The following is a 16,157-nucleotide window of genomic DNA, read 5'->3' on the forward strand; positions in this document are numbered from 1 at the left end:
TCACGTGATATGTTAGCCTGCCCACCGCCTCAACGTCATATCCGCCGGCGCGGCCGCTGAAGCGGAAGTTGTTCCTGTCAGGCAGCTGGGCGGCCAGCCCGCGAGTGCAGGCGGGGTCCTCGCCGCTGGTTGTAACGGTCGGAGAGGCGCGAGCGGTGCCACTGGAGCTTCAGGCTTCGGGCCTAGCGGAGCGGAGTCAGCCGTCCCGACCCCAGTCCCAGGCCTGCCCGAGCGGAGACAGCCGCCCCCCCCAGTCCCCGGGCACTGCCCGAGTCAGAGCGACACCCTTTCGGCTGCTGTCCCTGTCCCCGAGCCCCGCCGCTCGGGGATGGTCTCCCGCTGACATGGGCGGCAGCAGCTCCAAAGGCCGTTCCTTCTGGCCCTTCGGATCGGGCACCATCAGCGACTCGGCCAACGGCGACACCGAGCAGAGCCTGGCCCGCTACAGGACCGGCCGGCTGGGGGGCACTCCCTTCGTGTTCAGCCGCAGGAGGTAAGAGAGCGGGGCTGGGGGGGCCGGGAGAGTCAGAGGGGAGGGGGCCGGGAGAGTCAGAGAGAGAGAGAGAGAGAGAGAGAGGGGGGGAGGAGGCCGGGAGAGTCGGAGGGGGGGCCGGGAGAGTCGGAGGGGGGGGGAGGGGGGGGGAAGGGGGTTCTGGGAGGCAGAGTGGGGTGGGGGGGTGAAGAGCGCGGGTCAGGAGAGTCGGGGGGGTGAAGAGCGGGGGTCAGGAGAGGAGTCGGGGGGGTGAAGAGCAGGGGTCCGGAGAGTCGGGGGGGTGAAGAGCGGGGGTCAGGTGAAGAGCGGGGGTCAGGTGAGTCGGGGGGGGTGAAGAGCGGGGGTGAAGAGCGGGGGTCAGGAGAGTCGGGGGGGTGAAGAGCGGGGGTCAGGAGAGTCGGGGGGGGTGAAGAGCGGGGGTCAGGAGAGTCGCGGGGGTCAGGAGAGTCGGGGGGGTGAAGAGCGGGGGTCAGGAGAGTCGGGGGGTGAAGAGCGGGGGTCAGGAGAGTCGCGGGGGGTGAAGAGCGGGGGTCAGGAGAGTCGGGGGGGTGAAGAGCGGGGGTCAGGATAGTCGGGGGGGTGAAGAGCGGGGGTCAGGAGAGTCGGGGGGTGAAGAGCGGGGGTCAGGATAGTCGGGGGGGGTGAAGAGCGGGGGTCAGGAGAGTCGGGGGGTGAAGAGCGGGGGTCAGGAGAGTCGGGGGGTGAAGAGCGGGGGTCAGGAGAGTCGGGGGGTGAAGAGCGGGGGTCAGGAGAGTCGGGGGGTGAAGAGCGGGGGTCAGGAGAGTCGGGGGGTGAAGAGCGGGGGTCAGGAGAGTCGGGGGGTGAAGAGCGGGGGTCAGGAGAGTCGGGGGGTGAAGAGCGGGGGTCAGGAGAGTCGGGGGTGAAGAGCGGGGGTCAGGAGAGTCGGGGGTGAAGAGCGGGGGTCAGGAGAGTCGGGGGTGAAGAGCGGGGGTCAGGAGAGTCGGGGGGGTGAAGAGTGGGGGTCAGGTGGGGAAGAGCGGAGGTCAGGTTGAGAAGGGGGAAGAGCGGTGTCGAGCGGAGGTCAGAGGTTGAGAAGGGGGAAGAGCGGGTGTCAGGAGAGCTGGAGGGGGAAGAGCAAGGGTCAGGAGAGTCGGGTGGGTGGGGGAAGAGCGATTGTTGGAAGAGCTCGGGGGGGCTAGGACCATGTGGGGGTCAGGAGTGGGAGGAATGCATGCGAGTGTGGAAAAGGTTAGGAAATGTGGGGTCAATTGGGATGGGAGGAGAGCAAATGTTTAAGAAATAATGGGAAGAAAGGAGAGGGAATGGGAGTGAGTTGAGTATGACTGAGGAAATTGGATGGGGAGTAATTGACGGCCAGTGGGGTCAGAGCACTTCTGAGTCCCCTTTCCCTGAAATGTTATGGTTTCCATCTGCCTTCTTGAGTGGTATCTAATCTCAACACCTCACCGCTTCGTGCAAATGTTAGCCCTGTCATTCGATGATACTTAAATGTCCTTTTTACATCATAAGGAGTCTGGTGGAGCAGCACTCAGTGAGACTCGTGATCTCTTTGCCTTACTCTCCTGTTTATCTTGTTTCATGCTGCCACTCTGAGCAAATCCCATTGGGGACCCACTAAACCCATAGTTAAAAAGGAGGGAATCTGACTCTGCACATTTAGCTATAAGTGGAAATCAGCTGTAGTTCACAAGACTCATGATGCCATTGAATTCTTTAGACTGCTGTCACTGTTGGTCAACATAAAGACAATTTCCCTTGATGCTTACTGTTGCCTGTAACGGCACAGTTCTCATGTCGCACTTCCAAATATAAAGGAGTCCATTAAATATGTAGAGTCAGTTCTGTGATTATGCACGCATACATTAAAAAATGGCGAGAGAAGACTTTGTGTTCACCCTTTCAGTTAGGTCATGTGCAATGTCGTGCACCTTACTCACCAGCTGTGATAATGCTACCTCCTGGGGAAGCAAAAGGATTCTGGGAAAACCTGGGCAAAATCCCGAACACCATCACACTAGTTCCAGGGGACAACAGTCGTGGATGTATACCGTTGAGCTATCCCCAAAGGTCACTGACTTTATGTCCTGCTTTCTCATGCTGATACAAGTACGCCGATGCAGAGAATTGGTTCCGTGGCTTATTTAAATATGTTTGCTGAAATGGCCAGGTTTATCATTACAACTCCCTGCTGATCTTTAGTTTTATCTGCAATAAAGCACTACCTCTGGAGTTCTATATAGTTTTGCTGTTTGAAACCTGTGCAAAAAGGCCTCTGAGGGGTTTTGGAGCAGTCACACCAACTAGGGCAAATGGGAAAAGAGTGGTACATATAGGTTGTTTCAGCATCCCTCTTTCCCAGGGACTTCAAAACTGCACAAAGTGTCTTATGCTGATGCGCTATTTCACATACTGTGTACATTTGTGGAAAAAGGATTTATACTTTGCAAATATGCAGTCTGTAGAATGTTCATTACATTCAGAGTCCTTTCCTGAAATAATTTTGGGTAACTTGACATACTCCAGGAACTTAAAGAACCTTCATTTATATAGTGCCTCTCTTGACCTAAGGATGTCCCAAATCGCTTCACAGCCAATGAATTACTTCTGAAGTGTAGTCACAAACAATGAGATAAATGACAAGTTAATTTGTTTTAGTTGGTTGAGGGATAAATATTGGCCAGGGCACCAGTGGAGCTTGGACCCATGACCTGATTTGGCGGGCACTCGCACTGAGCCTACTTGACATTTAAAGGGAAAAGAGAAAGTCCTAGGAGCACTTTTGGTTAGTCCTTTTGATTTCATCACTTTGTCTTTTTCGTAGGCATCTGAATTTTAGTGCTACCGTGGAGACTCGACTAGGTTCTTGCCCCCCTGCAGGCCGCACACTGAAGTCAATTAAAGGACTGTTCCATTGGTGCCCCATCACGAGTAGCGGGGTGGTAGGTAGGGGAGACTTCAGTCATCTGTGAGTTACCCTGGAATCACCTGACGCTGAGAAACCTGACCTCTAGCTGATAATTTGCAGCCATAGCACTGTTTGCTCATGTTGGGTGGCTAGTTTTAAGTACACTTCCCCAATTATTTGCAGTGGAGCTCCTCTTGGACATTCACTAATGTCACTTGACCCTAATTTTTTGGCACAAATATTAATAGCTTTGAAGTTTTGGTCTTGTAATAAATGCTTGTAGTGTGAGGTTTGAACTTTGGATTTTTCATACTGTCCTCAAACGTTCAGCATCTTTTTATATTTCTCTCCTAAAGATGTTGACTCATGTTGTTGGAGTACGACTCCACTGGGGTCTGGCCTTCAGCGAAGTGGCCATTCCTCATCTGTGAGCCAAGAAGGTGAGTGTCGGCAGGATATTTACCTGTGATGCGGAGTCATGGTTGGCTTTGGTCCAGCACTCACCCAGCATCCCCACACATCCATTTCCAAGGCTGAGATCAGATTCAGCAACAACTATTTTATCCCCTCCTGTGTCAATTGGCAGAGAGGCCAGTTGTAGTGCTCCATTGCTACCAGAGCAGGAGGGTTATCCCTGGTGTCCTGGCCAATATTTATCTCTCAATCAACATAACAAAAGCAAATTACCCGGTCATTATCACGTTGCTGTTTGTGCGAGCTTGCTGTGCGCAAATTAGCTGCCGTGATTCCCACATTACAACAGTGACTACACTTCAAAAGTACTTCATTGGCTGTAAAGTGCTTTGAAACGTCCGGTGGTCGTGAAAGGTGCTATATAAATGTTTTTCTATCTTATGTAAGATCAGCTAAATTGACAGAGCAAGGCTTGAACCAGTTGATCCATTCCCTGAAAACCCAGGCAGCAGTTTACCCATCTGGTGTGTTGTATCCTGAGTAATATCGATAGGCCAAGGTAGTACTCTTAATTATTTAGAAACTTTTCCAACATGAATATAATCAGCTTTGAGGTTTGCCATTTTACTTCTGTTTAAACCTTGTTTTAAAATGCTTTCCTCTATTTAGCTCCCACACTCTTACACTATTCCATGCCCAATAGATTATGCAAGTGATCTGCTTCTAGGTCTATGCAAAGCCGAACTAACCCCAAAACTGAGCCTGTTATTAGCAAAATGCCTGGTTAACCAATTATCGGATGTGTTCTTCCCTTCCTACCCACCTGCTGCTCCCTGCATGCATCTGTATTCAATCTCCCTTGGCACCTGGGCTCAATGACTTCACCAAGATTGAGAAACTGTCATGGGGAATCATGAGCATCAAACCACATATGCTTTTCCATGGTGCAGCACGCTGGTTATCCATGATGATTTTATATAACGCAGCTGGCATTGGTGAAAGAGGGGGGTGTTTCTTTGCACAGAATGAGATTTTTTCTTTTCATTACAGCCCTCCTGAAGAAAAGCACTTCCTTTTAAACAAGAGACTGAAAACACGGAACTGGTATTTGGTGCTGGTTTAGGCATTGTCTAAATACAATGCAAGGTGCCCAAATACTGCTTTGGATGTTGAGCCTGTTAATGATTACACAACTGTTTTACTACAGTTTATTCGTGTGTAATCTGTGTTTGTAGAGAACATGGCTTCCTTAGTTATAATGGGAATTTGTCCTTTACTATACCTGGGAATAGAGACTGCATCTTTAATCAGCTTGCTGTCTTCCGTTCCCTGGCAAATGGAGTCCATTATTATTAATTTATTACTGTTTCAGCAATTGGAGTTGAATCAAATTTCAGTTTCATGTAGAGGTTCAAAACTGGAAAATAAAACTACAACTACACAGGTATGATATTGAATAGAAAGGTGAGAACGACAGATTTTCTTTTGTAGATTTTCTCATTTTCTGAAAGAGCAGTCCCTACTGATGTGGGGGTCCATGGCTGTTAACAGCTCTCCAGTACACTGCCCCAATGGCCATTCTAAATGTGTGTACCTAGATCATATCAGAGCAGGCTATTTGGCGATGGAGGACAGCTGCCCTGATCCCTATCTCGTCCAGTATCCACATTTTCCAGTAAGGCTTTCTCAGGATAGAGAGCAGGAGTGTCCAACCTGGCACTTTCTTAGTTCCCTAAAATGGTGCTCGGAGCAGTTATGCCCTTGCTGAAATCAGCTAACATGGTGCAAATTTGAAACTGAAGCTAACCTGGTCTGTAATAGAAATACACTGGGTGATACCTTTATGCACTAAACCACCAGTGGAGCAGATTTTTAAAAAAGGAAATAGACAGCATCTGCCCAATGAAGTCTACTTTCAGCAGAAGATGTTGACTGTACTCGCACCCTAAGCAGTGGTCTGCAATGTGACTGACTGTTTTGTACCCAGTCATATGTTAGGGAGTTAGGCCTGATTATCCTCCAGTAAAGTTCTCTCTTTTTCATATATAAATGGAGGAGGGAAACATTGTGCTAAATGTTCTTGGAGCATAATCTGACCAGGGTTCTAAGTGAAAATGCACTTGACTGCTAGGGAAATTGATGCCCTGTCTGTCTGTTTTGTACAGCCAAGAGCTGCCATTTCCTAGTATGCAGTTGCAGTCGGTGTAAGTGGCGAGGTCTGAATCAGTTGGATGGAAGTTAACAGCAAACTTTAGGTTCAGGTATGCGAAACAGTAGGGAAATTTAGATGAGACTGATTCCAACTTATAGGAGATCCTATGTCGAAATATCTTCCATTATCTTTTAATAAATGATCTTTAATGTTTCCTGTCTATGCAGTCTTGTAACCTGAGAGTTCCAGGTGTTTCATTCACTTTTAATCAGAAATGCCTGGCCGGCACACATCATTGCACAATTTCCATGCATCAGTGGTACTAAGGGCAAAGAGCTTTGGAGCATCAATTATTTATGCTGATTATTCTTTTGTAAATGACTGCTACAGAGCACGAAGCATATTGCCACCACTCTGTTTTGCCAGACTAGTGATCAATTTTGCCCATTATTTTTATTTTAAATTGGATTAGTGTAGGTAAACCGTGGCTGCAGTATATACCATCTACAAGATGCACTGCAGCAACTTGGCATGGCTTCTTCAACAGCACCTCCCAAACCCTCGATCTCTACCACCTAGAAGGGCAGCAGGTGCATGGGATCACCTGCAAGTTCCCCTCCAAGTCACACACCATCCTGCCTTGGAAATATATCGCCGTTCCTTCATCGCTGCTGGGTCAAAATCCTGAACTCTGTCCCTAACAGCACTGTGGGAGTACCTTCACCACACAGACTGCAGCGGTTGAAGAAGGTGGCACCCCACCACCACCACAAGGGCAATTAGGAATGGGCAATAAATGCTGGCAAGTGGCGCCCACATCCCAGGAACGAATAAAAAAAAATATAGCAGTGCATATTGCTGTGTGAAATGCATTGATTGCTGGAAACAGAATTTTTTTTATTTGTCTGACACTGGAAAGGGCACATTTAATGATGGTGGGCAACTCCTTAACAATTGCTTTACTAAGTGGCTTGCCTGCCTACTTCAGAGTCAATATAGTGCAGGACAGGGTCATCTATAGATCAGGCATGATGGGAGTGGCAGGTTCCCACATCTGAATAACATTGGAAACCAGTTGAGATTTTTATGGTCTTTTTTTCTGGTGCTAACCTATAAATGTTAACTCAACGTCTGCATTAGTCCCGCAACATAACCAAGTGCCTTGGACATATCTAGTTGCTGTGAAGTCGTCATAGCCTCAAGTTCTGAGCTACATCACAAGCACATTAGAATACATATTGAATCGGGTTATTTTAATCCTTTATAATTTGCAGAGTACATTTGGAATGTAGTTGGACCACTTTCAATGAGAGCTCTTGGGTTATGAGAAGAGTGTGACTGAATTGAACTCGAATGCTGAAAGGCATGGATCATGTGGTGCTAGCAGGGCATTTAAAGTGACTTGTCTTCGGCCACAGCCACAAAGACCGTTCCCTAACCACCGATTTCCATCCACCTCCACAAACTCCGATCCCTGGCCACTCACGGGCTGAGCCAGGTGCCTTATTTGAACCTGAGCTGAACTTCCGACCCCATATTCCCTCCATCACAAAGTCCATCTACTTCCATCTCCGCCCCTGCATCAGCCCATCTGATACTGAAACCCTCATCCATGCCTTTGTTACATCTAGACATGATGCTCTCCCAGCCGGAATTGCACCTTCCACCCTCCATAAACTTAAGCTCATCCAAAACTCTGCCCGTATCCTAACTCGTACTAAGTCCCATTCATCCATCACCCCGTGCTGGCTGACCTACATCCACTCCACCTACACCCCAGATTTTTAAAATTCTCATCCTCTTGTTCAAAACTCTCCATGGCCTCCCCCATTCCTATCTCTCAATTCCTCTAGCCCTACATCCCTTTGAGAACTCTACAGTTTCCCAACTCTGGCCTCTTATGCATCCCCCACATCCTTTCCCCCACCATTGACAGCTCTGTTTTGAGTCCTCTCTACAGCTCTCCTTTTTGACCACCTGTCGTAATGTCTTTCTTTGGCTCGGTGTCAACTTTTGTCTGATTACACTCCCGTGAAGTTCCTTGGGATGTTTTACTTTGTTAAAGGTACTATATAAACACGAGGTGTTGCCTGCCTGCAGAGTGCAAGTACAAAACTGGTTAACCTCAAATGAGGTTAGATGAAAAATACTTTGAATTCCTTTTCCTGCTGAGTGACTATTAACTCATGTACCAATCAATGGTACTTGTTAAGATGGATGAATATCTAAACCAATTAAAGCTTATGAATATCGACATGGATGAACTGAATTGACCAATACAGCTGAAATTTTGTTGGGCTTGTATCATCTGAATGCAAAAGATCGAGGTAGTACAATGTCGATTTATTATGTTAAATTGATCTATGGAAATGTAACGTGTGGTTACTTGCCACCCTCAGGAGTCTGTGATGGAACAATTGTACATAACTAAAAAGCATTTTCATGCCGCATCCTTTTGTCACCATCTTCAAAATGTTATTTAACAAACTTGTCATACTTTGAGAGCAGTGAAATTTGACATCAACTTTTATAGATGACTTGCATGCTTGGTGTACTACTCAAATTCAGAGGTGTTGGTTGTTCCCTTCAGTGGTGTAGTTGACTTCTACTGCTCATTATTTACTGGTGAAGTACTTGGCCCTGGGAGGGTAATGATGATCTGGGCTCAATCTCCATGTCTAAAGCCCATGCTCCTTTAATCTCTACGAAGGTGGAATGAGTTAACACTGGACAAAGCATCATTTGGTTCAGTTTGTGCACTCTTTATTCCATGGTAGCCAAAACATGCAGTGCACTGAGTATGCTGAAAGTCAGTTGGGTATAATCAGTTCCACATACCATTACAGTAAAAACACGTGTATACTTGTGCAATTTAACATGAAAAGTTAGATTTGCTCTATTATCTATCCTGCCTTTCTGCTACTTTCCTGCTTTTGCACTTTTCCTGCTCCCTTAGCCGACTAGCTTCTGGTGTCTGTTAGTTCTTAAAAAGCCTTCCTTCAGAGACGTGCCGCAATTATCCTGAATGACCAGACATTGCCAATGGATGGGCTATTGTTTGGGATATGTGCAAAACAACTATCCATCTTGCATTTAAATTGCCTCTTGTTTCTGGATGGCCAACCCACACGGAACTACCTTGGGTCAACTCTCTCTCTTTCAGGAAACTTTCTACTCCAAGTAAATTGAAATCACTTGTGTCCATGTTACAAGAATTCTGAACCATGATACTAGGCAGCATTTACAACTCTGACTCAGAGTTTGATTTTGGAGAAAGTGGTCATCATGGCAGAGATGCCACATATTAATAACACCTCAGTATTGAGAGTACTGTTTACTTGCACGTGTATTTCAATTCACTATTCAATCACTTCATGCTAAGGGACTCTTAGCCCATTTATATTTGTGCTGCAGAGACCGACTTAAGTTTGCTGTACAGCTACAGGAGCAGTACAATTAAACTAACTCCTTTCATCTAAATGTCCATCTCTCATTTGACTTCAAATATAAATGGAGAAGGAATATATACGTCAAATAGGTAATCTAATGCCACCTGATGTGTGAACCAACTCAAGTACGACATCACCCGAAGCCAGTGAAATTCTGGGGAATCTGACTATATTGTTTTTTTTAAACATCTGTTTGTTCCAATATGTTTTAAGAATATTTTTATTTAAGAAATGTTCTTTTGCATAATTTTTCCTCCAGTTTTCTTCCCTCCTGAAAACGCTGACTCTTGATGGACACGGCAGCCATCACCAAAGTGGCCATTCTTCATGTGTGAGCCTAGACAGTGAGTGTTCCAGGCTGTTCAACCGTGGAGGGTATCACAGGCAAGCCTGATCCTGTTCTCATCTGGTATCCAATACACGCACTCTATAGGTAACTGGATAGCAGTTGGGAGCTGAAATCTGGCTGATTTATTTTCCCCCTTCCCCAAGACTAGGGACTTTGAGGTCAATTCTAATGCTCCAGCGGAGATCAGCCATCCTGACAGACTAAGAGTCTAATCTGGGACATTCTGGTTGGTATGCTAGATTGAGTCGTATCTTTACCTGTCAGTCCACTGCGGGTTGCCTTTTAATTGAAATTATGAAACCAAATTCCAAGCAGTTCAGTCATTTGAATTTGTGCAGTTTAGCAAAGTATGGAAATGCAAACCTTGAAGCTGTAAGTATATTAAAATGTAGGTTTTATAACTATATTTCTGAAAATATTCTATACAGGACAACATTTCAGCCAGTAATCCAACCTATGTAACATGAATGCATAGATGATCTGGTTACAAAGATCTATTACTTTTGTAATTCCAAGAGCCGAGCAAGACCATCACCTTTTATAATTGAGCTGGCATCCCTGAAAGACCACCAGGAGAGTTGGTATCCGGGCCTCAATTAGCTTGGGAATGCAGCCCATGAATGATAGTACACCTGCAGTAGTAACTTAGAAGTGGCCACCAAACCTTGAAGCAAGATCAGTACTTCTTAATAATTTTCTCTGATTGCAAACTTTCCAAAGCATACATATTGAACCCAATCTGAATAGGAGTTTTCTGGTTTCATGGTATTACATATCTGGGTGCTACACTTAATTGCCTAAGAACCTTGCCATGCTTGGATGCATAGGCAGTAGGCCCAACAAACACAATGCAATAATAGCACAATTTTTTAATTTCAAAGGAGATCATCTGTGAATAGAGTTTTGGATTTTCAGCTGTAGGTCATTTAACAAAAATGTTCATTTAATATCATGTGGCTGCAGTTCTGCTCACTAGAGTGAGCCGACATATTTGTTCACAGATTAGCTAAGATTTTTTTTTTGCCCTTGCAGCTCGATGTACTATGATGAAGATGGCGATTTGGCTCATGAATTCTATGAAGAAACATTTGTCACAAAGAATGGAAGGAAAAAAGCAAAGCTGAAAAGAATTCATAAAAATTTAATCCCTCAGGTGAGAGACACAGACTGTGGATACCCTTTTTTCTTAGAGCAGAGGAGGACTGGCTTAACTCCAGTCCTAATAAAGAATGGCTGCATATATATATTCTATGTTGAAATGCCTCAAACCCCTTTACCTAACTGAGTGCGGTGACTGCTGTTCTGTAGCGATCATTCTGTGCAAAATCCTGCAAATCCATTAGCAGGATAGGCGTACCGTCGGTGTTCTCTCTCGGGCCAGCATCAAGGCTCGATCAGCTCTGAAGGATGAGCCACATTGTCCGCATGCCTGATATAAGACTCTCAAAACAAGCGCTCTACTCTGAGTCCCGTCACAGCAAGCGAGTCCCAGGAGGGCAGAGGAAACACCAAGGACACCCTCAAAGCCTCCTTGAAGAAATGTAACATCCCCACCAACTCTTGGGAATGCCGGGCCCAAGACCGCTCAAAGTGGAGGAGAAGCCTTCGACTCTCTTCGCCGGGAGCACACGGAAGCCAAGCACAAACAGCGGAAGGAGCACACAACAACCAAAGCACCCCACCCCACCCCTGGCCCACCTGTGACAGAATGTAGATCCCGCATTGGACTCATTAGTCACCTTAGAACTGGTATTAGTGTGGAAGCAAGTCATCCTCGACTCCGGGGGACTGCTTAAGAGATTCTGTGCAAGTAGCATTCCAGTGGTTGGACTGCAGCACTCCCTCAGTATGACGATGCAGTGTCTGCCTAGAATATGTGCTGGTGTCCTGATGTGAGGCTTGCACCCATAACATCGGTGATGACGAAGAAGAACTGGCACACTCCAGTTTTTTTGAATTTTGCAAACTTTTGAGGTCCTGTTATAACTTGGAACTTGAGTTCTCCGGTAGGCTCATTGAGAATTCAATGCCCTGTATAGTACTGAGCCACACAATAACTGCTACTTGCATACACACAGACCAGTTAGTTTCTCCAGTTTGATGCCTAGTATGTGCCGAGTTAGCTATTCTAACCTGTTGCGTACAGTCAGGGTTCTACAATTGGCCAGAAAACAAACAGAACTGGCAACCTTGGCTATCAGAAGAATGTGAAGGCTATGGGGAAGCTGAAAAAGGGATTCACTAAGATCGTAATAGTGATGAGGGATTGAGGAGAGCCTAGATAAACTGGGGCTCTTTTATTAGAGGAGTGGAGAGGATGATACAGGACAGCTGCAATGAGGTGAATGGTGACATTTTGAGGTAAAATTCTGATTCCTGCTTACTATCCAGTGACCTTGCTATTGTGAGTACATGTGAGATTGGGCATAGCTGTGATATCCCTCTTTTGCCCCCAGTGGTCGAGTAGGGCCACTAAACTACCTGGGCTCACGCGAAGCATGGCCATTTGAGATACTGGAATGCTTCTGGACCATGGAACTGTACCAGGCAAAGCTCATTGACTTCTTAAGAGGAGGAGAGAGAACGTGAAATAGAACTCTGCAAATGCCAGGACTTCCTTTCTTTCCAGACAAAGTGCCATGCTATTTTGTTACGTTCCTTGTAGTGCAGACAAGTTATTGTGGTGCTTGACATGGAAATTTTCATCCCAGAGTCGTCTTCAACCACGCACATTGGGTGGTTCGAATTACTCAGTCTCTATCTACTCCTGATTCTGAAGCTAGATGGAAGAAATTAGCTTCGAGAATCTGCAGTAAGTGCAGGCAAAAAGTACTGATGTCTACACGCCAGTCCCAGCCAGTAACACTAGCTAGCGCAAATATTTTTCCATTTTTTAACTAAAAGTGAAAATGATGGTAAGGTGGAAAGAACAAATGTCTAAACTTTACACAGCATCTTAAGAGGAACATTCCTCAACATCTGAAGATTGTTTCTCTTCCCCCTCCCTATTTCCTCTATCAGTCGAAGTATGCAAGTATTTGTCTGTCACAGAAACTGCTTTAATGGTTGATCTTGATCTGATGCAACCCCACAAATGGTTTTGCTGTTCTTTCTGCCCCATTACCTACCCCTGCACCTCCACCCCAGACACCGATATTGTCACCAGGATTTCTATAAACCTTTTGTACAGTATGCACGTGAAGTGCTCAAACCACCCAGAAGTGCAATTGTGGAATTTATTTTTTCCAAACCTGGGCTGTGTGATGAATGATGCAGCTCAGAAGGCTGTCATTTGGCCCATTGTGTCTGTGCCAGCTGTTTGAACGAGCTAACCAATTTAGAAGACATTTTAAGCTGCTTAATACCAAGTGCATGGATGGTTACAGGTGGTGGTGGTTGGAGCAATTTATATTTTTCACTCTAACATCAGCATTGGTACAAAACTAAATATATTAGAACTGGTAGCAATGAGTTGAATAATCCATAAACACACAGGGTACTCTTGTTTTTCACCCTCCCAGTTGGCTGATTCATGTTTATTGTTTCGACAGGGGATGGTTAAACTGGACCATCCGCGAATCCATGTGGATTTCCCAGTGGTTTTATGTGAGGTGTGACAAATGGAAGTTCCCATCAGAATAAGACTGATGCACTATAGGTGACTGTCAGATGCTGAGCCCTCCTTGGTCCTTCATTTCGGTGGTGGAGACTGACCCAATGAGCGTGTGGCCTCTATGTTTCATTTGCGTGTAGTTTTTCTGCTACAAGCCAAACTCTCAAACGTTCCCTCTATATGAATGTCTATAGAGTAATCTGTTGAAAATTTATCCTAATTCATTTATAAGCCCAGTCACAGTACAGATGTACACTAGGACCACTCTTGTGCTGTTTTGAGTAATTGTGTTAGATTACTGTGACCTGTTTAAAAACAATGTAAATAGCAGCTTTAATAATTTAATGCAGTCATCAGGGGTATTTAAACATTTGAGTTCTGTATATACACATCTGCAGTGTTCAGCAGTAAATATAATGGCATATCTATGAAAGTTGATTAGTTGCAAGGTTTTGTTATTTATGAATGACTTTTTGTTCAGGTGTTTTAATTTTCTCATTCCATATAATAAAAAATTCCCAGTGAGTCTGAATTTTGTGACTTGTTCTTGAGTACCAATACACCAGTTTCAGGCATAAATGTTTCTGCCCCCTCTTCCAAAAGAGCGTGCCTTGCATCAATGGCAACAGCCCCGGACGTGAGCCAAGCCAGCGGAAATCTAGAACAAGCTGAGTAGAAAATACCCATAGAGTAACTGGTGCATTGCAGCCAAGCTCCATCATATCCTCACACTCTTCTCATCCATGGCCATTGAATAGTGAAACCCTGCCTCCTTTCCCTCCCCCCCCCCCCCCCCCCTCCTAGTGCCATTGTAGCATCTCTGCACCTGCCCTGGCTGTGATCAACTACTTCGGCACAAACTGGTGGGACTGTCCTCTTTTGTAGGTCAGAAAACATTGGGTGGTAATCACAGGAGAGCTCCTTTCAATATGATTATAACTGGAACCCATTATTATGATAGCTGTATGCTCATCAGATAATACTTTTGTGCTTGAAGAAGCATTTGTGTGAATTGAGCTGTGACCTAATATGCGCTATATGTGGCAATGTAGCATACTCGTCACAGTAAACTGCTTATTGGAAATGGTAACCTCTCATCCTCCTATTCAGATAATGCAAGAAACATCACTCAGATTTATTAAAAGTAGATATGACAGTAGCAAATATCAGCTTTGGCTACGAGATTTACTCCAGTTCACAAACTAAATGTGACACTTGGCTACTTCTAATAGCATTGAACCCCAAGCCATCTATGTAATAATGTGAAATCATACATTCTTGGTCTGCTGATGGGGCAATGAAAATATGAAATGCTGACAAAGCAGCCATGCATCTTTTGCCTGGGCAAGGAACTGTCAATCGCCAGAGGCATATTGCATCAAAAGGTACGCTTCACAGTTAAAGTTGGCAATCACAGTGGGGGTTCAAAGATGACAGTCTCAAACTGTTCAGTACACATATGAGTAAACAAGGTTGCAACTGTAATATTTGCATGTTAAGACCATTTTGTCTCATTACAGCCAACAGTATGCAATTTATCTCTGGACAAATACATTAGATTATTATGCCGTCTCTAGCTCTGCTATTTCAAGAGTCTTCTGCTGTAAAGAGAAATAAACCAAGGACAAAATGATTTTTATGTCACATTTGCAGTCACATTTTTCACAAAGCTTACTACTCAAGGTAAAACCAATGGAAATATCCTAGATAGATGGTGCTGTATGTGTCTGGCATGATACAGCTTTAATTGCAGATCCCCCATCTCTCTATCCGAAGATTACATTTATTCATTATGTAGGACTTCAGTGCCACAACTGGTCCAAAGTCTTATAAAAGAGTAGGTTAGATTAGATAGCTGTAGGCAGGTGAATATTTTCTGTTCTCACAGCCAACCAGTTTCTGCATTTTTTAACGTGGTGGTGGGGTGAGGGAGTCCTGGAAATTTAAGGCATTGGTACCAGTTAGCACTAGTCACTGAACTTAATAAGCATACAAGAAACAAAGTAAAATGAAATCACCCTGTCTACAGGTTCATCCCAAAAGGGGAAAAAAGCAACAGCCAAGCATTGTTCACCATACAGACAGCGAATGAAGGTGGAAACACACTATAATTAGCAAAGGAAGAGGGCAAAAGCTCAAATTGGAATTTTACACAAGTGTAGCCTTAGCTAGCCTGTGGTTCTACACTGCACTCTTTAGTACACATTATGCACCCAAATAAACTACCTCTAAACTTGAGGTCATCCAAAACTCTGCTGTCTGTGTCCTAAGTTGCACCAAGTCCTTTTCATCCATCACCCCTGTGCTCGCTGACCTACATTGGCTTCCGGTTAAGCAATGCCTGGATTTTAAAATTCTTATCCTTGTTTTCAAATCCCTCCATGGCCTCAACCCTCTATCTCTAACCTCCAGCCCTCAACCCTTCGAGGTATCTGTGCTCCTCCAATTCTGGTCTCTTGAGCATCCCCGATTTTAATCACTCCTCCATTGGCGCCTGTACCTTCAACTGCCAGGCCCGAAGCTCTGGAATTCCTTCCTTAAACCTCTCCCCCTCTCTTTCCTCCTTTAAGACATTCCTTAAAACCTACCTCTTTAACCAAGCTTTTGGTCATCATAAAGGTGCTATATAAATACAAGTTGTTGGTGTTACTGCCCTAATTGTGACAGCAAGTTATTTAAATATTGTGAAAAATGCGATAGTCCATCAACAATTGTTGAGATTAACCTACCTCTGGTCTTTCAAATAATCAGGATTGAGTGCAAACCAATATCGTGGGTATATTGTGTTTAATCAGAGTTC

The 16,157-nt window shown here is 45.2% G+C and overlaps 1 protein-coding gene across 1 annotated transcript; it reads left to right on the top strand.

Moving 5' to 3' along the window:
- Positions 1–54: 54 nt before the first annotated feature.
- On the top strand, positions 55–13,878 carry LOC139276959 (tumor suppressor candidate 2-like). Its single transcript, XM_070894957.1, has 3 exons — positions 55–493; positions 10,777–10,897; positions 13,296–13,878. Exons 1-3 carry the CDS (start codon positions 345–347, stop codon positions 13,359–13,361), a joined length of 336 nt encoding a protein of 111 aa, XP_070751058.1. The 5' UTR covers positions 55–344; the 3' UTR covers positions 13,362–13,878.
- The last annotated feature ends 2,279 nt before the right edge of the window (positions 13,879–16,157 follow it).

This window comes from Pristiophorus japonicus, chromosome 12 (genome assembly GCF_044704955.1).
Source record: "Pristiophorus japonicus isolate sPriJap1 chromosome 12, sPriJap1.hap1, whole genome shotgun sequence".
In the NCBI taxonomy this organism is placed as follows: domain Eukaryota; kingdom Metazoa; phylum Chordata; class Chondrichthyes; family Pristiophoridae; genus Pristiophorus; species Pristiophorus japonicus.

Excerpts from the sequence above, each read along its gene's own strand:
- LOC139276959 (XM_070894957.1), top strand. The coding sequence starts at position 345 with ATGGGCGGCAGCAGCTCCAAAGGCCGTTCCTTCTGGCCCTTCGGATCG. Across the intron at positions 494-10,776 it reads TTCGTGTTCAGCCGCAGGAG|CTCGATGTACTATGATGAAG; the intron begins GTAAGAGAGCGG and ends TTGCCCTTGCAG. Across the intron at positions 10,898-13,295 it reads ATAAAAATTTAATCCCTCAG|GGGATGGTTAAACTGGACCA; the intron begins GTGAGAGACACA and ends TTGTTTCGACAG.